The sequence below is a fragment of the Megachile rotundata genome, chromosome 13 (assembly GCF_050947335.1).
Source record: "Megachile rotundata isolate GNS110a chromosome 13, iyMegRotu1, whole genome shotgun sequence".
In the NCBI taxonomy this organism is placed as follows: Eukaryota; Metazoa; Arthropoda; class Insecta; order Hymenoptera; family Megachilidae; genus Megachile; species Megachile rotundata.
The window spans coordinates 11910796-11933254 of NC_134995.1; the positions used below are offsets into that span (position 1 = coordinate 11910796).

Below are 22459 nucleotides of genomic sequence, written 5' to 3' on the forward strand. Positions count from 1 at the left end.
ATTGTGTATGTAGTAGAAAATTCTGACGCGCGATGTTTTTAATACGAGCAATACATTCGAAAGCTTGCTTTCAAACGAGTTGCGCGTAGGAAACAAAGGGTCAACAGCAGTGCCGCTGTTAATATTGTGCAAAGGGGGCATCTGCCTCGGACACCCAATTTAAGGGAATCGTATGATTAAATTACTAAATTTAAATATTTTTAAGTTAAAATATTTTCAGAGGTGCAAAATTTTAAGCACTACAGAAAGCATCAGTTTTCACGTTGCTAATTGTTAATGGGTCAGTAAATGTCAGTGTAATCGGGGTCCTAAAACGAGTAACAACAGCCCTAGTCAACGAAGGCTTCAGGAATTTGCTCCAGATAAACAGAAGCAATAAGAAAAGTGGGGAAGCGAGGGGCAGTCGGAGTGGGAGAAGTTGAATAATGGAGGCAAAAGCACGTGATCGTTCGAGCTGGCTACTGATTGGTCGACAGGGAGCGACTCCGCTTTTCCTCCTGAACCCTTCTTCCGAGGTTTCGTGCAGCTGCCCGCTCAGAATAGTTCCAGATGTGGCCATGTTTAGTTTGATCTTTGAAGTTTTCGCTCATCGTCTCATAACTGATACATTTTTATACAATCTGCTGGCATAGTAATAACGCTCTGTCCGACCATCGTACTTTTCGCCTGCCTGCGACTAGTCTCGTTTCACAAATAACATTATTTACATGTTCTTCTTTTGCCGAGATCAACAATCTCGAACGCGGAAGTAGACGTAAACGCTGTCATCCATCAAGGAGGACAGGCAATCGTGAATTTTCTTATCGAATTAATTAACAAACAGACCCGCGTCTGATCGATTCGTAATTGTCGAATTAATTTGTCGCTCCCTTTCTCTCTCTTTTATCGATAAGAAACAAAAAGAGAGAGTCGTTATCGAATTCACGAGTCGTCAAAGTGGAAGCTACGGTCTTTTTTCTTTCTTTCGTAAAGAAACGTACGCGTATTTCTTATATTCAAAAGTAAAACGTTAATATATGAGCTTATCGTTGGTCAGCCATATGCCACGTCAAGCCAGAATGACGTAGCAGTGGTAAGATCGCGCCATTGAACGAAATTACGATAGCCCGAAAAAGGAGAAGCAACGCAGTGAAATACTTCACCGAACGTAAAAGTGCAATAATATATTGGATAAAAAACAGAATGAGATAGACTTTAGTACGAAAATAGCTCATTGTGTTCAGGCGAGAAGAATATTCGAGAAAGAACCCAGGGGCGTAGTCGAGCCGAAAAAAAGGCGGAAAACGTTAATAAGGTTGATACACGTTTGTTGGGACGCGCACGCGCGCGCAAGAGAGAAAGAGAAACGGAGAGACACACGAAAGATATTCCGTAGGGTAATTTGTGCTCTGTAACGAGTATTTTTCAAAATTTCAAATGCTAGAATTCAGGCACGCGATTATTTCGCAAGCAAAGAACCATCGAGTGTGGTCGCGTCAATCGATCGAATGATCATCGTCGGGCCACAGTGCTATATCATACGGTACAAAACACGATCGATCGGGACAAAACAATGGCATTAGAGAGTGTTTCCGCGGCTGAGACTCTAATCCAAAGGTTTGCCTCCACATTTTTTATTCAAAGACAAAACAGTCGAGATTATTTATGACTCTGAATACCGCTCGCGTTACGTTACACTTTTGATCCCCTCCCCGGAAGCTCCGTGTTAGTCCCACCGCTTTCATTCGATATATAAGTATATTAGTGGCACTGCGGGGGAAAAAAGGAACCCATTACACGATGTTTGGGTACGACGTAACTTTTTGAAGTGAAACTTCTATGGGCGCGTTTCAGCGCAGGAGAGTTACAGATGCCCGTCTGATCCAAGAGAAAAGTGCAAGCAAGTTCTCACATTTCCAAATTCCAAATTTCCAAACCTCCAAATAGTAATTCTCAAAAGCCTAATTTCCAAATTCTAAAATCCCCTATATGTTCATATCCCTAAATTTAAATTTAGAAATTTTCTGAATTTCCTGCTTCCAAATATCTGAATTTCCATGTCTCCAAATTTATATTAACAATAAGTACAGAAGTTTCACTTCTAACGCGCGTAGCGACCACGCATACCATTTTTTCATACGTTCGTTATGATTCTTCCTTGCTCTGAAATTATTAATCATCTGCTCTGACATTACAGGATTATTTTGATATTTCAATGCTTTGAATCATTCTTGTGGTTCAAGGTCATTTTGGCTTTAAATTGTCGAACCTATTTGAAGAATACGTTCGACGCGTTTATGAACATATAGTCGGTTACGAAAGTAATTAAGACACTAAGGTGGTTGTATCGAAAACATACTCTTATTATGAAATTGCTATAAAATTTAATTGGATATAAAACAGAACAACCTTATTTGAAATTAAGAATCAAGACTTACATTTTTTTAAGATGCTATAAAATTAATTTATTGCAAAATTATCATTGATTACACGAGAAAAATAGTAAAAAAGTAGTTTGGTTCAATATTGAAAAGCTGTTGTGTTTTAAAACGTGTCCAAATATTTTTGCGACCGGCTGTAAAGTAATAAATGTATGAAATTTCAATGTATAAACATTGATTTGTTATTGCATTTATATTTTTTGCGAGCATCGAAGAATTATTGATACAAATTTATTTTAAAAATGAGTGAAATTCATCTTTGTGCACCGTTGACCCGAAATAAAAATCGAAATATTTTTTACACGACATATACTGATTTTTCTGAATGTTTTTAAATACTATATATTTATCGAGTAAAGTATTATTTGATTCCGTTTCAAGCGAGACACATGAATCGAATGATACAAGTACGATAAAGAAGTTGAACGCTGCACAAGGGTTAAAAAAAAACATGCACGGGATCTTCGGGGAGTAAGGCGGTCCTATACACATACATATTCCCGGTTTCGCATACGACATATTTACACAACACTCAGACTCCACATATGCTACACGTAGTATGCGTAACGTACATTCGAGTGTAACGTAGACTTCCTTTAGGTAAAGCTAGTGTAGGAGGACGATCCTCCAAACATTCGCCTTATATTTTAGGGATTAAATATGAAAAGTTAAAATTAAAAAATTTTCAAATTCACAAATTTCCAAATCTCCAAATTTCCCTAATTTTTCAAATCTTCAAATTTTGAATGTTTGTGAATTTAAAAATTTCTGATCTTGAAAGTTAGTCAGTCAAATATCAAGTATTGGGATATTTTACTACCTATGTTGCCATTTTCTCTAAGAAAGTCTACAATGCTCGTTGGTGTACACACATACAACTGTAATTATGTACACACATATGTACGTGAATGAACGAGACGGACGAGGACTTCCACACGAAGAAATTTCGACGCTACTGTATCAAAAAGATGTTGCTCACCCTGTTAACAATGCTGTAACGATGACAATATGAGATATGCTACGAAATAATGTGATTTGATGTTGATGCTATTATGTTGATGATGATTTATGATAGTTATAATGATGCTAATGATGAACGCAGTTCGTGGGTAAGGCAATTCCAACATATTTATTTTTCCTATACGATGTGCAGGCGATGCATTTTGCTGTGCTAATTTAACAATTTTTAACGGCTGCAACTTATCAGTTACTTTATATTCATTTTAAAGGTGGAAATAGTTATACGCTTTATATTACACGAATATTCCTTTCTTTACATTGTATTACGCTTTTTACATTGTGCGACTTAACGTTCGAACACGATTCTACATGTTCCTGGTAAATACTTCTTTCACGATCGATTTCGACGAGAAACGAATTATATTAATAGAGAACATGATTATTTTAAGCATATACGATGTTAACTATATTTCAAAGTTGCATCGATCGAGGCCTACTGTGCTACGTGTCGTTGGTACTCGAAGTAAGCTAATGTTTTTAGGTCAAGTAGTACGGAGAACTCCTTTCAGCTATACTCTGCTCGACCAAAGTTCGATGTTCCTTCAATCAACGTACAAACCTATGACTGATAATGCCCTTGATTACTCCTACGAGTATAGCTCGATATTTCTATGAAAACTTCTTGTTTCAGTTCAACAAAGAAATGCATTTTGCGTTCTTTACTGAATCATAAATAATGATGATGAAAATGTAGAAATAAAAACATTAATAATTTTGTTTTTATAGATCAAATGGATAAAAAATTTGATTATAAAAAGTATACAGAATTTTTAAATATATTATGATGAATATTTAGAAATATGTAGAAGTTCTTTTTTGAAGCTGAGATTTTTAATTAAGACTTAATTGTGTATTTCATTCTTTTGCAATACACAATGACTATCAAATACAATTCCTACTTTCTACTTTTAAAATATAAATTTAATATATTTTTGGAATGTATACAATTTCATGATCTTTTGTCATATTTTTTATGTTATATGTTAAAAATAATCTATACAAATGAAGCAGTATTATGAAAGTCTGTCAAATATTTATTTGTTAAGTTATGAAAATTTATGTAAACAATTTGTCATCGTTACAGACATGAGATTTTTCATTTCAACACTTTACTGAAAACAGTTATGTAATACTACATGCAAAAATTATAATGAAATCACATAATTTGCAAACATATGACTTTTAACTTTGTCATAATACTTTTTATCTAATAATATATGTGTAATGTATGTGTAGCACCAATGACGATGATTTGGAAGATGGAGAAATCCCATCTGACGAAGATGACGAACCTGTACCACCACCAGCAACTGATGATGCAACTAAAAATGCTTCAAAGACAGATATATCAAAACCTAAAACCTTTGATTCTAAGTTTAATAAAAATAAGAAATCAAGTGTTCAAGGAAGTAGCAAGCATGATAGATTTTTAAAATATAAAAGTCCAACTGAAGATTGGGCTGGGGATGTTGAGAAAGCGATTAAAGCACACTTAGAAGAAGATAATAGTAGGAATCAAGATGCTAAATCTAAAAGTAAAAATAACAGAAGTAAAAGTAGGAAAAGAACACGCGAAGAAAGAGAAGAGGATCGTAATAAAGATCAAAAGGTTTACAGGTTTATCATTCGTTGATAGTTCAAATAGAGTTAACTTGTACAATGTTTTATATAAAAGAGGTTTATTAAATAAATTCATTAAATATAACTAATTTACAGAGACGAAAGGTGAGTGATGATGAAAACATTAATGAAGATGAAGATGAAATGTTATTCGTCAGAGGTGCTTCACCTGTTAGGAAAGACTCTCAAGAGAATAATTCTCCAAGACACACGAATGAACATGAAAATTTTGATAGCAATTCAGACTATGATGAAAGACCCAGTGTTAATCGACATAGAGATAATGATAACAAGCGTAGTAATACAAGAGGAGGTGTAGGTGGAGGAGGTACAATAAAATATTATTTAATGCACTTCGATTTTCATTATAAAAATTTAAAAACATATAATTAATGGTAATTGTATAATAATAGGACGAAGAGGTGGTAAAAATGAACGCGGCGGTAAAAATAAAGCTCGTGGACAAATGCGAAATGATAGAAATGGACGACGGAATCAAAACAATGATCACAATCAAGATCCAGATGCTATTTGCGTTTATTATATGCAAGGGAAATGTCACAGAGGTGATGATTGCCCTTTTTCACATAATGCTTTACCACCTAGGAAAATGGAATTATGCAAATTTTATCTCATGGACTGCTGTGCAAAAAGAGACAAATGTCTGTACATGCATCATGATTTTCCATGTAAATTTTTCCACACAGGATTAAAATGTAATCAAGGAGAAAATTGTAAATTTTCTCATCAACCTTTAAACGAACAGGTAATTACAGTGTTGCTATGTTTATTTAATAATTTAGCTAATAAACTTTGCTAACACGTTAATTGCTTTTGTAAAAAAGTTGTACCTAAACATTCCTTTCATTTTAGGTGAAAGGAATTTTATTAAAACATCTTGAGACAGCTCCAAAAGAAATTCTTGGAGATTTTCCACGTTTAAGTAGGGAAGGAGCAATGTTAATGATAAATAATACAGCAAGAACATTAGCACAGGGTCAAGAAACGACGAATCAAAAGATTCCGAGTCTTTTTGAATTGAATGTGCCCGCTCCAACTACTACCACGGAAAAAATTATTGAAAAAGAAGAGAAAGGTATTGAATAGCATAATCATATGTACTTTTTATAAAGTTATAATAGAAAGCATCAATATATTACTAATAAATAAAAAACTTTTATGTACAGAGGAGCTAACACCTCAGCAAAAAAATGTTAGGGAAAGAAAACCATCTGGCAAGAAAACTCGATGGGGTTCAGACGAAGATCGAGTTCCATACGAACAAATTATGTTATTGCAGTCAGCCAATGACTTCGGTTTGCAGCTTCCTAATGTTGCGCTAGGTTTAGCGACTCAACAACAGTTACAACCGAAAACATTAATGTCACGAACCATGCCAAACATGGATTTCTATACTGAAAGTAATAATCCTGAATCAAACAAAATTAATTTAAACAAATTACGAGATAGGGAAGATTTTACAAAAGATGTAGAGGAGGATGAAATTTTGGAACAGGTATAATTGCAATTTTATTTTTTATCTCAGAGTTTCATTGAAAATTATGGTATTTTTTGATAACTTTTAGGCGAAGAAGAAAGGAACTTCAATAATTGAAAATTCAAAAGATGTTGATTTAAGGCAATTGTTAAAAACTTCGAAAAAACCACCACCTGTTGTTAGCATAGCTGACGAAGTGGCAAATCTTACTAAATCCAAATTTGACGAAGAAAGCGATCAAGATGAAGAAACAGACCTTGTCATAGAAATGCCAACTGAAGAAGAGGACAAACAAAAAGATAAAAGTATAGATCAAGAAGGTAGAATTATTTTTTACCATTGTTAAATTTTATATTTGATAACTAATGTATTATGTAATAATCAGAGCCTTAGAGTTATATTTAAGATTTTTAAATGAAATTTCATATAATTAGAAAATCGTTCAAATTACAGAAACGAATACCGTCAATGAAGAAGCTAACAATCAAGACAGTTTACAATCGCGTTCAGAAGAACAGGAAGTACCAGCACATTTACCGAAAAAGGCACAAGAATTATTTATGCGTATTCAACAACAACAAAGAGCAGCTCAAGACAGTTTTAAAAATATAGAAAACGAATGTTCGACAAAAAACTCAGATCAACTTTTAGAGGATTGGTATTCTGACGACGAAGATGATGACGATGACGACGAAGGTGGAAATCTTACAATAGTACTTTCTAACAAAGATAACCCGAAAGATGAAAGTGAAACCACAGAAAAAGTACAGAACAATGCGGACAAAGAAGAACTTCGATCTACAGCTTCTGCACCCACCATACCTCAACCAGCAGCTATCGTGGACAAACTCGGAGATCTAAGTAAGATTGATATTAGCGCTGAAGTATCAAAATTACTGTCTTCGCTTAAAGCACACAGTTCACCAAGTGGCAAAAGCACTCAACAATCAGCGCAAGATTATGGTTCGAAAATTAAACCTACCTCCCCGGATAGAGTATTATCAGAAGAATCTAATGCTCACGATAAAATGAGTGTTCCTAATATGTTTAATGCTTCAAGTCAACTACCCAAACTTGAAAATGAAATGTCGAGTCCACATTCTTCGCCTGGAACAAGTTCAGCGCCTATATCTAGAGACCCTCGCATGTCTAGAGACCCTAGACAACGTAGGGACGAACAAAAATCAAATAGTCCGAGTCGGATAGAAAGTAAAAAGGAATCCAAGCATCTTAGATTGGAGACAAGTATCTACAGTTCTGGCATTACTGCGAGCGATACTAGCATGGATACGGATCTTCGAACCAAAACAGATCAGGATCTTAGAAGAAAAGATATGGATTTCAGACAACAGTTTCAGACCACATTTGGTGACACTGATCTTCGCGTTGTCGGTGCAGGATTCACAGATTCGTCCACTAAATCAGATGTTGATTTGCGACAGATGTTAAGTTTACCGTTTAAACCCGTACCATCACATGTACCTTGCACAGAAATAGATGCAAGTATTTCTTCGCATCCTCCTATGACGTACAAAGTGTACGTCGTTGATATACCGAGGCCCGATTATACAGGTCTCAAACTTACTAAAAACGATGCTCAAGTGAAATACGATCCACGTCTAAGAAAAATCTTTAGAATAGGTAAGGTTGAATTAGCCGATTCTCCGATGTCTCCGCCTCCAGTTAAGCCAGATACTCCGAAGTCACCGCCGCAGGTTCGATCTGATCCGCGTCGAAAAGCTCTTGAGGCTTCCAGTTTAACTTCTCAAAATATTAATGCTTCCATGATGAAGGGTGTACAGCAATCACCGTTGGAAATGTCAAATATGGGAATGGGACCTGGTGGAATGCCTGTTCCTCAGGGTCTACCTGGCTCGCAAAATATGCAAGGAGGGCAAGGTATAATCCATATGGGTCCAAATCCAATGCTTGGAAATATGGGTCCAATGGGTCCTATGATGAATGCACCTATAGGTCCTCAAAATATGCCACCAATGAATATGACAGGAATGTCCAATATGCCTCCAGGAATGGCCATTAATGGACCAGTTGTACCTCAAGGTCAAATGAATTTTGATCCACGTTTTAATGTTCAACGTAACAATGGTGCAGGACTTCTGGGTCCGGCACCTGGCGTAGGCTTTGGACCAGACGTTAATCCCTCGTACGAAGGTGCACCTACCTATTCGGGGGGTAATTTTAACAACTTTGGTCCAGGTCCAGGTCCAGTACCTCCAGATTCCAATATGATGGGTTTTAGTCCAAATGGTCCAAATCCAAACTTTGGAATGGAAGGGCCGGAGTGGAATGGAACAAGTCAAAATAGACGTGGTGGTAAAATTAGACGACGAAATCGAAATAGGACCAATATTGTGACTAATAATTAATGCAAAAAGCAATTTTGAGTAGGTACATAAGTGAAGTACCTGGTGATAATCCTCATTCTAATTTAAATTTGTACAGCATGCATTGATATAATGCATTCATTTGTGCGGTCCAGATAATTGTTTCGATCGTGTCAATTGTACATGGTGTCAAATGCTCGCTAGTGATTAAATAGTAAATTAAAAGTTTTAAGGTATTAAAAATATTAAAAATTGTACATGAACACACACATACATACACACATACATACACACATACATACACACATACATACACATGTTTTCAAGCATTTCTTATAAAATACACATACCAATGAATGGTGTGAATAATGCTCATAATCACGCGACGTTCTATATTTTATTTAAAAATATAAAGGATATTCTACATGAGGAATATACAAAATGACATTTATTACTCTATAGAATAATAGTTACAGAAATTTTCGGCGAGAATACGTATCTGTATATATTGAATTCATTCATTTGAAAAGACATTTAATACATAAAATGCGACAAATGAAAATCATTAATTATACGGATTGATTTATATCTTTTTTTATGTCTTCCATGTATAATACGTGACACAAATATATATGTATATGATTCATGTGTACGCGGTAGTTTTGGCTTTCAGAACAGACATGAATTTTATTAAATTATGTTGAAACGATATAAGGAACAATATAACTTGGTCAACTATTAAATGGCTTAAGGCCTATTACTGAAAACTAAAACACCAATGAAATTATGGTACATAATTTAATATGAAAATGCAATATTTTGTAAAGTTACTGTATTTATAAGAACTTTGAAAATAATTGTATATGAAAATACTTTTTTACTTGCATTAGAATTTGAGAGGTATAGGTGAATATATGTATAAAATCTTCCATTTGAAAATTGGTAAACGTTGCAACTACAAAATATTTAAATTGATGTGAATAATTTAATTTAAGTTTTACATTATTAAGCAAATTTTCATCTAGTAAGTACAGTTATTAGTTTCATGGTATAACCCATTGTTCCACATCGATATTAAATATACTTACCTATTAAGAATACTTCCTCTTTAAAAAATAATATTAGAAATGGATTGTACACTTAAATTTAAAGATTGTTTAGTCATTATCCAGTGTTAATCTATAAATATTTTTTTTATTCTTATGATGCTAAAAAATAAAACTACATTCACGAGAAACAAAGTTTACTATTATATAGTAAAACTTCTGTATAGTACTATCATTAATTCTAAGATGATTTTGTATTGTTCAATGTAAATAATGCACTATTTCTTTAATGCACTTTTTAAAACACAAATCTTTTAAATATGGATATAAAAATGACAAATTTATATAATAATTAAGCTCTATAAGAAGTTGTACTTTGATTCAACTGTAACTCATTGTTACATATTCTTATTAAATTATTATTATTATTATTATTATTATTGTCAAGCAATAATAATTATAATTTAAAACATTTTTCATTAATGTACAATAGAACTTAGAGGATCAGCTCTTATGGCTGATAGATCCAAACGTGCATCCATCTCATCATCCAACTCTCCTACAATTGCCCTAAAAATAAGAAAAGAAGACACTAACACAACTGCTTCTCAATTGATTTTTAAGAACTTTCTTGTTATTTAGCAATAATAATTTTATTTTTTCATGATTTATATTTAATAGAATTGAAGAAACAATATAAATATTATATTAACAATATAAATTTCTAAGCTTAAAGATGGAAATGAAACTATACATATAGTAACATATTTTTTTACACTCTATTTATGTAATTTCATAAACTATGAAAATAAGAAAAACATAAGTTATTTTTTATTCCTATATTTTAATATACCTATTCAGTACTATGTATAATAGTACTATAGTAAAACAGATACCATGATTTAAAAAGACAACAAATTTGTATATGTTTGAACATATCAGAATACTTATAAACAGTTATTATAAAGCCCAATGATTATTTACAAAAAAAAACATACATTTTGTATGTATATAATTAGAAAATAGTGAATTAAATTTAATTACTTACACGTTATCACCTCTAATGATATGTAAACCTAATACAACTTGTTCTACACCTTGCGTTGTGCTATAAACACGCTCATGTGATTCATCCAATATTATATTAATGGTTTGATCAAAGCCTTTCAACGTACCCTAAAAATATTAATACATAAACTGAATATAACAATTGTGTTAAATAAATAACAATTATCAACATACTAAAAATCAGACACTTACGATAAAATTTCTGCCATCAGAAGTGATAATAGAAACTGTATCTATAAATTACTAAGGATAAAAGGGCAGATAAAATTCAGAATTGGTAAACATAAGAGTTAATAAAGGATACGATTCACGTAACTTTCTAAACCTGACGCCATAATATTAATTAATAGTTGTTCATTAAAATAATTCTTGCATAAAAATATATTTCAACATTTGTGATAATAATACAGGTTAACTATAAACGTGTATTTACTACTCTAGAAATATACACTATACTGAATCCTTTTTTAAACAAAAATTACAGTAAGAATTCTGCAACGATTAAGAACTAAATTATTTTCAATTAACATTAGATGTTTGTTTAACCTTATAATCAACTTATTTCGAATAACAACAAATTCATAAGTAAGCAATTAGAATTGAAACATAAAATAAATGACACTTAAGATGACGTACGTCATGATGTATTTAAGATAGAATTGTAAAATGAAATCAATCAATATTTTATAGCATCGTTTATAATTTTAAATTTAGTGGATTCAAAATTAAATTAACTAAAATAATAGATATAACGAATTGAAAGACTTTAATCTGTAAAAATAGCTTAAATGTCACGTAAGATACTTCGACATACATACGACGCCCATCTTAATACATCTATTCAGTGGTTGCATAGAACAACATGGACATTCAAACAACAAATACTAGAAGAAAAATATTAAATCATGTAGTCTGTAGCATTTTAGTAGAATGTGGTTATGACACCTGCGAAAAGCAAGCTTTAGAAACTCTTACAGAAATGCTACAGTCCTGTATGTATTTAAATAGAATTCAATACTCTTAACCTCTCAGTATTAAAAATGTATATATTTTTGTAATATTTCGTTTATAATGATTATTATGGCTTACGATATGATAAAAATAATATATTTCATAATTTCTGTTTAAATTTTTATTTAAATTTTTTACAGTTATTGTAGAAGTTGGTGAATCTGCAAGAAATTATTGCGAACTTTCTGGTAGGACAGAGCCACTGATTGCTGATATTATAGTAGCATTAATAAGTATGGGTATAAAATTAGACAATTTGGAAAATTATGGTAAAAGACCAAATAGAACAGTATTACCACCGCTTCAGCAACAAACTCAATCGAAGCAGTTAAATATTTTACAGGCTGGTGTAAAGCAAGGTCATCCAGCTCATATACCAAGTCATCTACCACCTTTTCCTGATCCACATGCTTACATCAGAACACCGGTATAATTATCAAAATTAAATCATATTGACATATAAAACATTAATGCAATTGATATATTTGTTGATATTTTTAGTTTGTCTACAATATTTATTATACTCACATACCTTACTTGTAAACAGACCCATAAACAACCAGTAACAGAATACGAAGCAATAAGAGAAAAAGCTGCCACTCAAAAACGTGATATTGAAAGAGCTTTGACAAGGTTTATTGCAAAAACAGGAGAGACACATAGTTTATTTTTAACAGATGATAATAGTATGTTTCCATGTAAGTAATTGCTACTATGTATAAATGGTACAAACTCATAACACTAAGAAGCTTATTAAGGATATTATTTGCAGTAATATCATGTAAACCACAATTTCCTAGTTACCTTTCTGCATTACTTCCACAAGATCAAATATTTGAAGCTGATCAAGATTTTCAGTTTGAACCAAGTCCAGTTAAAAAGAAGAAAGAACAAGACATTGAAGAAACAGAGGAAGGTTCGATTAGATGATAAACAAATATGAACAGATATAGATTTTGTAAAATTTGTACTATATTAAGTTTTTTATGATATGCAATGTGGTTATAGGTATGAAAGGACAAAATGAAGATAGTGAACAAAATGGAGAAACCACGACACAACAAGATGCTATAGATAATCCTTATTTGAGGCCAGGAAAAATACCAAAGAATAAAATACCAGGAGTTACAGTCCCTAGCTTACATCCAATAAAAAGGGATAGTCTTGAATAAATATTTTAACAAGATAGTACTATTTTTTAATTTTATTCATTCTTAAATCAACACTGTATATAATTTTGTTATAATACAAATTAATCTTTCTTAAACTTTTATATTTTGTATCATATATAATAAAAATTGATGTTTATTATAAATAGTTTTACATAATTATCTTAGATTATATTACTGAAAGAGATTACTGTTTACATTAATATTTAACCTAAATTTCTTGAGGACATATTAAATTGATTTCGGGTATTTGGTTTAACATTGCTTATACTTATGTTATTTTCCAGTATCTTTTATCAATATTGCACATACATTTAGCACCAGTTTGAAAACATTGAGAATACCTAAAACAACTATATATGTTCTCTAAAAAGGATTATTAGGTAAGAAATACAAAAATATATTTACTTATTATAATATTGCATGTTAATGTCTTCTACGTGTATTTTGCGGCAAATAGCACCTATTAAAAAATTATACTCTAATTTTTAGTTTGAAAAAATACATTATACTATCCTGGATCCGTATGACATTTTAATAAATGTAGATAAAAATTTGTTCTATTGTGCCGATTTTAGGTCAATATACTGTACCTGTAAAGTACACTTTATTGCAAATACACATAAAAATATATATAGCAAATTGGTAATTTGTATAAGGCATAAGCTTTGTCATCTCTATTTAATTTCTATTTTTAATCGAATCATGAGAGACAGTGGCTTTAAATAGTCTTATTTAAGTATTCCCTTGAATATTTCATCTAAAAATATTTTTGAATTATAATTTACCAATTGAGATATGTCTCTCATCTTGTGTAAAATATCTCTAATATTAGTCACTAGCTCTTTTTTTTACGTTATAAACTATATTTTATATATAATGAACATATAGTTTGTCAGAGTATATGCAAGTATAAATTATCATATAATTACTTTTATCCTTATTAAATAGTTATAAGAATACAATTCAGATATTTAAAATGGATTTACTTGTTTCTACACATACAGGTAAACAAAATTAGAAATGTTAAGAATTAGCAATATTATGTGATTTTTCATTAATATAGGAAAGAATTTATCGGTTGTTAATTAACTCAACAAAGGGTTAATTTATAACAAACTGAATAAATATTGTTTAGACTGAAAAACATTTCTCAAATTTTTCAAACATAATTTATGAAATATTAAATCAATTTTAAATACTTGATTGTTGTCCCTCATTAGAACACTTTCTTGAAAGGTATTACAGTGAAATATCATTACTCGTAATAATGAGAGATCATCATTATAGTGGATGGAAGTTTGTTTAAAGGAAAATTCGCTCAATGGGCCATATATAAAAAAGATCATATTTCGAGACTTCACTGTATATAGAACCAATTAATCTAAATGTAATCTAATATTAGGAAGTCTTACTTATCTGTTCTAGATCACTTTTCTTACTGCGACCTCTCATTTAGTATTGATACCAAGGTTGACGTCGCACCCAGCGTAACTTCATGCCAGACGCAGTACGTATTTTGATGCTTGCACATTCTGCGGCACGAACTGTTTCTTTCACACTCTGCATGAGGTTTTGAGCATTTCCAACAAGCATGTCTGTTGCTTCTTGATCTTCTTCTGTACCTATATATTTTAAACATGGAGTTAGTGCTAAATAATTCTTAATGTCAATTCAACAATTTTTACAAAATAAAAATGTCTATTTCTATATCTATAAAAAATATACAGTACAATAGTACAAATGAATGAAGTTGAACAATTTCAATATATTAAAAATTAGATGATCAAATACGTATGTGTAAATGTGCTGTAACTTTATTCTACTTTTGTAAGTGTAGTAAACAATACTAGACTACAAAATAAGTTACATGCAGTACATAAGTGCTATTATTGTTTAGTGTTCACAATATCTTATGTTTATTGTAAACAGATAGGGAATATGTAAATCATGCATGGAGAAGTCTTAAACATATGCTATTACTAATAAAACAAGTATATTATAAATTACTTCCTTTCATTTTAAACTAATTCAAACTAATTTGTCAACAAGTGAAATGTATCTTATGAGTACATTTTTTGATACATATACACAATATTAATGTCCACGTATCTATGATTATCAATTATATGCACTGTCTAGAATGATTGATACTTATGTTGTAATAAACTTACTGCAGCCAATCAATTCGTCTACACCATGATGAGCAGTGGCATATCAACCGCAAACCGATTAAAGTTTAAATAAGACATCAATAAGCATTAATTTAAAAGAAAGCTTTAAATGTCATGTTTTATAATTGATTAAATATATATCATGTAACTTGTTATTCATTATTTCTTTAAGTTTCTTTTTTAGATTGACTGATTACCAAATGCATTCATAATTTTTACCCCAGGGAAAACTAAAATATGCATGCATCATAATGCAAATGCAAAACTGAAATGTCCCGAAAGTGAAACAAAATAAGTGCTAGAGAAAGTGATCAAGACATCAAACATAATTTGTTAGTTTTCTTTTTTTACCATAAAGCATCAGCTCTTCCCAGGTGGGGAGCGTCTCTATGTGCAAAAAATGTTGTTAATAACTGTCTCTTCTTTTCAGAAACTTTTAAGATATGAAACTATATTCCCAAGCTTCGATTAATTTTTATTGCTAGTTTGTTTTACCAAGTAGAGTACACATTAATAGAAAAATATGTTATACGAAATAATTTATATACTTTACCTTGGGCACCTAACATTGTTGCTTTAACAGTTGATAAAATCTTTAATTGTGTACCTATGGTAGGTATACGTTCGCAAACTTGAAGAAGATTCTAAAAGAAACAGTTAAAAAATTATTAAAATACGTTCGTTTAAGATATGCATTATCTTGTAGAAAAAATGTACATACTGTACGTATACGTTTGTCTGTACACTCCCTAGCAAGCTCTTTAGCCAAGCGAGTCACTTCTTGAGAAGCTTCTGCAATGGCTTTGGCACAAGCGATCAGATCCCTTTTGTTACCACCTTCTCCTCGAACCAAGCCCGATAATCTACCCATTAAAATAGCCATTTTCTTTGCAGCAGCAATAATTTCATTATCTTTGCTGGACCATTGTCGGACTTCTTGATGCAATCCATGGGCAGCCATCTAAAAATGGTACCATTATAATATTAGAAATGTTTGTTTTAAAGATGTTTAACATGTTAAATTTGAATGTACCATTATAGGCTGATTAGGTTGCGGTGCATGCATAAACATTTCATCCTCGTCATCCGTTTCTGGTGGTGGTGGACGTGGTGGTGGAACATCTCCACCAGGCAGGGGTGGGCGCGGCGGCGCAACTTCTAAAATAAAATTAAAGGTATACAATAATTTCCTGATTACTGACTGAAATATAGTAACCTCAAATCTGTTAATCCAAACAATAAACGTCTTTTCAATACATTCATTATACACAGAAATATTTAACATATCATAAAGATAAGAACAATGCAGAAATATCATAATTACCATCATCATTATTATAATCATAATGATAGCCTTTCATTCACGCAGCATTAAAGATGTAAACACGTATTAATACATTTGAATTATATTTTGATGCAAAACCATCTTAGTATACATGCAATAAATAATCACAATAATACATGAACAAAATACATTAATGAAATTAGAGATGTCGTTAAGTTTAAAGGAACTGATAACAATGTTAGTATAAAAAATGAAGATTAAAAATCTATACTCTAGTATATAATAGTGTAATAATCCTGATATATTAAAACAACTTCAGTGTCTTATTAAATGATCAAAAAGAATGATAAAATTTGTTCTTTTAGTTTAATACATATGTCTATTTTAAAATGTACCATATTAAGTTAAAAGATATATGCAATATATCATATATTCTATGCCGTTGAAAACATAATTTTATTGTTTTTAATATAATATTTTGTAATTTCAAATTTTAATATTAAAAGAATACTACTTGAAATAATAATATATAAATGCAATGCACGCATGCTTTTTTCCCAGGAATAAACCGAATCTTGAGCATTGAAAATGTAATTTCAATCCTCAAATGTATTGATCTTAAATTACCTCCATTGTGAATTGATTTTTCTAACTCGTTATCAGAAGCCAGTTCTTGATATAGGAGATCAGGGTTATCTCCTGATAAAAAAAAAATTATTTTTATACATAAATATAAAAAAATAATGCCTTGGATATTTATATTCTTACTTTGAGACAATATATAAGAAATCTCATTGAAGCAAAGGAGTAAGTTAAAAACATAATTTAATTGATTTCTTGTCAAGTAATAGTAAATACCTTCACGCGCCCATTTAGGTAATGGACTGATAGAACGTTGTTGAGATTTATTTGTGTTCAGACTAGGGCTCATGACACGTAAATTGCTTGGCGATGGTTGATTTCTTAAAGGCTCACCAACTGGTATTTAAAGAAATATTCAGGAATATTCAAACTTTTCATTAGAATCATAAAACAAAATAATATAATGACGTTATACTGATACGAATGTAATATTATATCTGATTGTTCATTATTATTTTTTATTTTTGTGAATTTAATGAATTGATAAAAGTAGTACTTCACTACTACACTATTGTAATCCATCATGCATAAATTATCTTTACGCAAATTTATAGTACCTTTATCTGTGAAGTAATTATATTGACGGCTTGGCAATTGTTCCTCTGTAAGAAATGTTGAAGACTTTTATATCAGAAATGTGTAGAGGTTTTATCATATTGTAAAAGAGCCTTTAAATTATAAAAAATAAATATAATATTCATTATTAATGAATACTTCTGCATTTAAAGTATTAAACACCTATTTGTACAGATACTTATATATGTATAGTGTGCAACTGTGGAGTGAAGACTGTGATACATAAAAATAAATAATTTATATGCTCACCATCATTAAGATGTAATTGCGACACCTCTGGTGGAGGTATTAAATCTGGTTGAACAATGATGGCCTTACGAACTTGACCGACATTTGCTAATAGCTGCAAAATACAAATATCATTGTGATGGTACAATGAAGGTAATTTGAACTATAAATACAATTGTCATGTTATTTACCGCTCGATTACTTTCCCTCCAACGAGAAACTGCGTTACTATCGTTAATGTTAATTGCGACTAACTTAGCATCTTGAACCATTGGAGCAACACCTAAACAAAAGTTTTTTTTACAATATTTGCATTAATAAAATATTTAGTTATATAGAATATAAATATAATAGATTTCCAAGAAACTTTGTCATTATATACTACTCACTATTTTGAAGTATATCTGTAGCCTGATTTACTCTCTGAATAAATGTAGGATCTTCACTATTATCACTTTCCTGTTTCGCAACAAGTATTACTCTGTTAGCCAATCTAGCAATAGCAGCTGTATTATCGACCATCTTTTGCGGATGACTTTTTGCAATAGCCTCTTCACACAGAAATGAATGTTTTTGCATTTGTTCTTCGGAGGTTCGAATAAAATCACCGCTATCGGTTGCTTCATCGCACAATGTTCGTGCTCTTTGCATTGTTTCCGCATACTGTTGTCGCAAATTTTCGAAATGTTCATCCGCTGCTTTGCTATCTGCATAAGTCATTCGAATTCGCCCAGCATTAATTAATTGTGGTGTTAAAGATTCAACCTGGGATGCACTAGCAGTCAGTGCTTCTGCCAATTTTTTATTTCCTCCGCTTCCTAAAATTCAGAAAAAATAATTTGAAAACATGAAACAGTTTTACTATGATAATATTAATATCTGCACTTACCACCAGCAGCGACCATTCTAGCCGTCTTTGCTGCTCTATTCGAGAATGTCTGAAGAGCATGCGTTTTATCGTTGAAATTTTGATCACGGCCTGGTGTACCCTGTGGAGCTAATACAGCATCTGTAAACTGCTTCAAAGGTGTTGTGATATCAATGAAGTCTTCAACCACTCTTGACACGACGGCTTGTTGTATCCTATTCTTCAGCTCATAAAGTTTATGTGATAGTTGGCGAGCAATCTCCTGAGCACGAGGAGTGTTTCCTTGACCATGGGCACATAAGTCTCCCAGTTGGTGAGATAGATTGTCAACTTCATCGCACAATTGCAAAATTTCTGCTTTGTGTATGCCTGGTAAACCCTCAGCAACCTAATGTTTAGAGTATAAACCAACTGATAAACATGAGAAAGATTAGAAGATTGTCGTATGCAGAAATCTTGATACCATCGATATACGTAAATCACGTTATATTTTAAAATCAAATATTTAAAATGTTACATGTAACTTACGTTTGCTACATGTTGTTGATTCTTTCCGTTCGCGGCATTTAATTGTTAAAAGTAAATAATATTTCTTTAAACAACTAAGCATGTTCAGTATACTATACCTTTTTTCCTTCATGAATAATCAACGCTATAGCCCTTTGACCAAGTCCTTTGTCGTCGTGTTGTGGATTAAGTAGCCACTTATTAGCTTGTTCTAAACGGCCAGCAACTGTATGAGCAGTTTGCGTGGTTCCAGATTTATCCGCAGCTACTATGGCAGACGCGATAGCGCTACGAAGTTCGTTCGTTTTTTCTTTTATGCCACGTGCTAAAGCTTCTGCTTGAGGTGTAGTTCCTGTGAGGACATATTAAAATTTTAAACAATTCAGATACAAGATATATTATTACTTTATATAAGAATAATATAAACTTATATAAACCTTTCTCATTCTGTCTTAGTTCACAAAGAGCATTGGTCATAGTGACAATCTGTGATGTTAATTTCTGTAATGGTTCTGCTTGTGAGGGGGGAAGATATCTCTCTGCCAATCTTTGTGCTTGTTCAACTATTTGACGAAGGCTTTTTTCGCCTACTCCACCACGTAATGCAAGTCCATCATCTAACCAATCATAAGCAGCACGTATTCTAGATTCTATAGCACTCTGTGCTTTTTTTAATACCTAAATAAATAACAATGAATTAAAATGTATATTTTTTACCAAATATTTCAATTTCTTTACTGCAACCTTCACAATATCAAAAGGGTTAAAAAATACGTACTGTTAACTGATCTGCATCCCACTCCTCTTCATCATATGTTGTCAATTGCAACACTCTAATAATTTCATTTAATTCGTCTGACATTCTGCCAGATAAGTAATTACGATTTTCAGCTGCCTCTTCTGCTCCTTTACCTCCTTGAGAGATAATATGAATAAAAATTTTCATGGAGCAGATAAGAATTGGTGCAAGTGTTTTTACCTGTAAACATATTGTTAATATTAGCAACATCAATGTGATAAAATGAAATCAATTAATTTAATACTTACTTGCTCCAAACAACGCACAAGAATTTCTCTATGCACCTGATGAGTTAGTTCTTTTTCTCTAGCACTTACTTCTTTTGATACTTTACTGAGACAAGGACTTAAATTTTTAAGAAAATGAACTAGATCTTCCATTGTTTCAATAACTTCTGCTACTGCCAAATAATCTAATACTCTTTTACATTCCCTGATGATTTTACGTACTTCACTTTCATCAAAGCACAATAATAATGAACTAGTGCCTTGAAGAATACCACGTGAACCTTCAATTAGTTTTTTCCTGAAAAAAAAGATTAATGAATCATTTTGAAAAATTTGAAGTAAACAGATTACATTTTATATTCTATTTCCCTTACCTAGCTGGTCCAGAATAAGGATCCTGCTTTAGCATTGCAGATGCTTCTTCTAGAAGACGTGAAGCTCCTTCTACACGTTGTAAAGCAGCAGGCATATCTTGTTTAAGTAAGGCATCATCAGAAGAATTTATTGTTTCTTTGCCAACCTATGCATTAATAACAAAGTTTAAGAAAATGTATACATCCTTAATAAACATTTGTTTAATTCTTCTTTAAGTTTACCTTTACAAGATTTGCTACCGCCATGCTAACTGCTTGCACAGGTCTACCCAAATCTGGCATTGCATTTCCATCTTCAGCTTCTTCATGTAAAATAACAAGCCTTGAAACCTATATAATATAAATGAAATTTTAATATGATTAAAAAGTAATTTAAATTTCATTTATTATTTATATATAATTAGATTATTAAACTGTACAATATTATTGTGTACAATTATAAGCTATAAACTTGTATGGTCATTGACAAAACTTAGAAAATATTTGACACAATCAGTTTATTATTTTATGCATTCAGCTTTGTTACAAAATATCTGACATTAAATATAAAAATTATATATGTATATTGTTGATTATACATTAACATTGTAAATAAAGTCATTAACATCTACAGAAGGTTGTTCAGTTTGAAGAATATTGGTATTTTTGTGTGTGTAATGTGTGGGATGATTTTATGATAAGCAACATCAACATGTCCTTTTTTGGAAACAGCAAGTGATCTCAGATGGTTAACATAAGTTTTTATGAAGCTTAACTGATGAGATTAAGTTTCATGCATCTAAGCTTTCAGACCTAAAGATGAATTTAGTATCCCTGCCCTATATTTGTAGAATGATGTCATAGTTCTATATAAAGATACACAAGTCATTTGGCAAATTATAAATTTAATGACTCAGTGATTGATGTTATGAAATGTACATCATAATTTATTCTTTCAACATATTTTATAGAAAGATATATCCAACTGTTTTTATTTAATAAACAATCTGACAAGTATAAAACCTGCTATGCACATATGTTAGATTAAATGCATAAAAAATATTTGTAGGATATTTTGCATGTCTTTTTTTAAAGTAATATCGATCAAATTATTTTTTTTTATTAGTGGTATTTTTTATTTACAGGCAAGTAGCAATATAAATCGATGACGTTTTCAGAAACAATAAAATGCTGAACATCTCAACTTGTATGATGATTGAATAATTATAAAATTAAAGAATAAATGTAATTACCTGCTGTGCGACAGGTTCAAGGATGCTTTCTATAGTTTTTGTATGAAATACTGGCATCTTAATTGCTTCGGACGTGAAAATATAAAAATATCAATTATTAAAATTGTATATTCATACGATACAAGTTTGATCGTGAACTTAATGACAGAGTTGCAGGTGTAAACATTAACAGCACTTCAAATAATCAAAAATGATTCACTAAGAAATAATAAGAAACTTAATTCGTACAGCAGCAAGAAAATAATTCAAGCCGTGATGGATCACGATCAAGAATTGGAATTGCCTTACTCAAGAAAATCGTATCGATGCATAATACAAAGAAATCTAGGGAAACAGCGTGGAAAACTTTC

The 22459-nt window shown here is 31.4% G+C and overlaps 4 protein-coding genes across 20 annotated transcripts; 2 read left to right on the forward strand and 2 right to left on the reverse strand.

Annotated features, from left to right (window-relative positions):
* Window positions 1–525: 525 nt before the first annotated feature.
* su(sable) (suppressor of sable) lies at window positions 526–9146 on the forward strand. 6 transcript variants are annotated; one of them, XM_076538714.1, is made up of 9 exons: window positions 526–1596; window positions 3263–3525; window positions 4677–5049; window positions 5157–5388; window positions 5474–5826; window positions 5934–6156; window positions 6248–6576; window positions 6647–6863; window positions 7012–9146. In XM_076538714.1, the coding sequence occupies exons 2-9, from the start codon at window positions 3473–3475 to the stop codon at window positions 8943–8945; spliced, it is 3714 nt and encodes a 1237-aa protein (XP_076394829.1). In that variant the 5' UTR covers window positions 526–1596; window positions 3263–3472; the 3' UTR covers window positions 8946–9146. The 6 variants fall into 6 exon arrangements, with proteins under 6 accessions (XP_076394829.1, XP_012141727.2, XP_076394828.1 ...); XM_012286337.2 differs by having other exon boundaries at window positions 527–1596; window positions 3263–3529; window positions 6647–6878; XM_076538713.1 differs by having other exon boundaries at window positions 527–1596; window positions 6647–6878.
* A 1208-nt stretch (window positions 9147–10354) lies between these two features.
* On the reverse strand, window positions 10355–11623 carry LOC100879210 (U6 snRNA-associated Sm-like protein LSm8). 2 transcript variants are annotated; one of them, XM_012286324.2, is made up of 4 exons: window positions 11322–11623; window positions 11210–11244; window positions 10998–11125; window positions 10355–10519 (listed from the first exon to the last, which is right to left on the reverse strand). In XM_012286324.2, the coding sequence occupies exons 1-4, from the start codon at window positions 11350–11352 to the stop codon at window positions 10429–10431; spliced, it is 285 nt and encodes a 94-aa protein (XP_012141714.1). In that variant the 5' UTR covers window positions 11353–11623; the 3' UTR covers window positions 10355–10428. The 2 variants fall into 2 exon arrangements, with proteins under 2 accessions (XP_012141714.1, XP_003699633.1); XM_003699585.3 differs by having other exon boundaries at window positions 11210–11250; window positions 11322–11620.
* A 187-nt stretch (window positions 11624–11810) lies between these two features.
* Window positions 11811–13343, forward strand: Taf8 (TBP-associated factor 8). Its single transcript, XM_003699586.3, has 5 exons — window positions 11811–12009; window positions 12169–12455; window positions 12576–12726; window positions 12801–12944; window positions 13037–13343. Exons 1-5 carry the CDS (start codon window positions 11880–11882, stop codon window positions 13198–13200), a joined length of 876 nt encoding a protein of 291 aa, XP_003699634.1. The 5' UTR covers window positions 11811–11879; the 3' UTR covers window positions 13201–13343.
* Vinc (vinculin) lies at window positions 13218–22440 on the reverse strand. 11 transcript variants are annotated; one of them, XM_076538717.1, is made up of 20 exons: window positions 22110–22440; window positions 21100–21207; window positions 20878–21023; window positions 20525–20801; window positions 20256–20456; window positions 19915–20155; window positions 19597–19829; window positions 18992–19358; window positions 18492–18920; window positions 18294–18385; window positions 18124–18217; window positions 17856–17900; window positions 17515–17634; window positions 17284–17355; window positions 16696–16725; window positions 16405–16529; window positions 16093–16332; window positions 15925–16015; window positions 15723–15758; window positions 13218–14822 (listed from the first exon to the last, which is right to left on the reverse strand). In XM_076538717.1, the coding sequence occupies exons 1-20, from the start codon at window positions 22164–22166 to the stop codon at window positions 14653–14655; spliced, it is 3174 nt and encodes a 1057-aa protein (XP_076394832.1). In that variant the 5' UTR covers window positions 22167–22440; the 3' UTR covers window positions 13218–14652. The 11 variants fall into 11 exon arrangements, with proteins under 11 accessions (XP_076394832.1, XP_076394835.1, XP_076394838.1 ...); XM_076538720.1 differs by lacking the exon at window positions 17856–17900; XM_076538723.1 differs by lacking the exon at window positions 17515–17634.
* Between the last annotated feature and the right edge of the window lie 19 nt (window positions 22441–22459).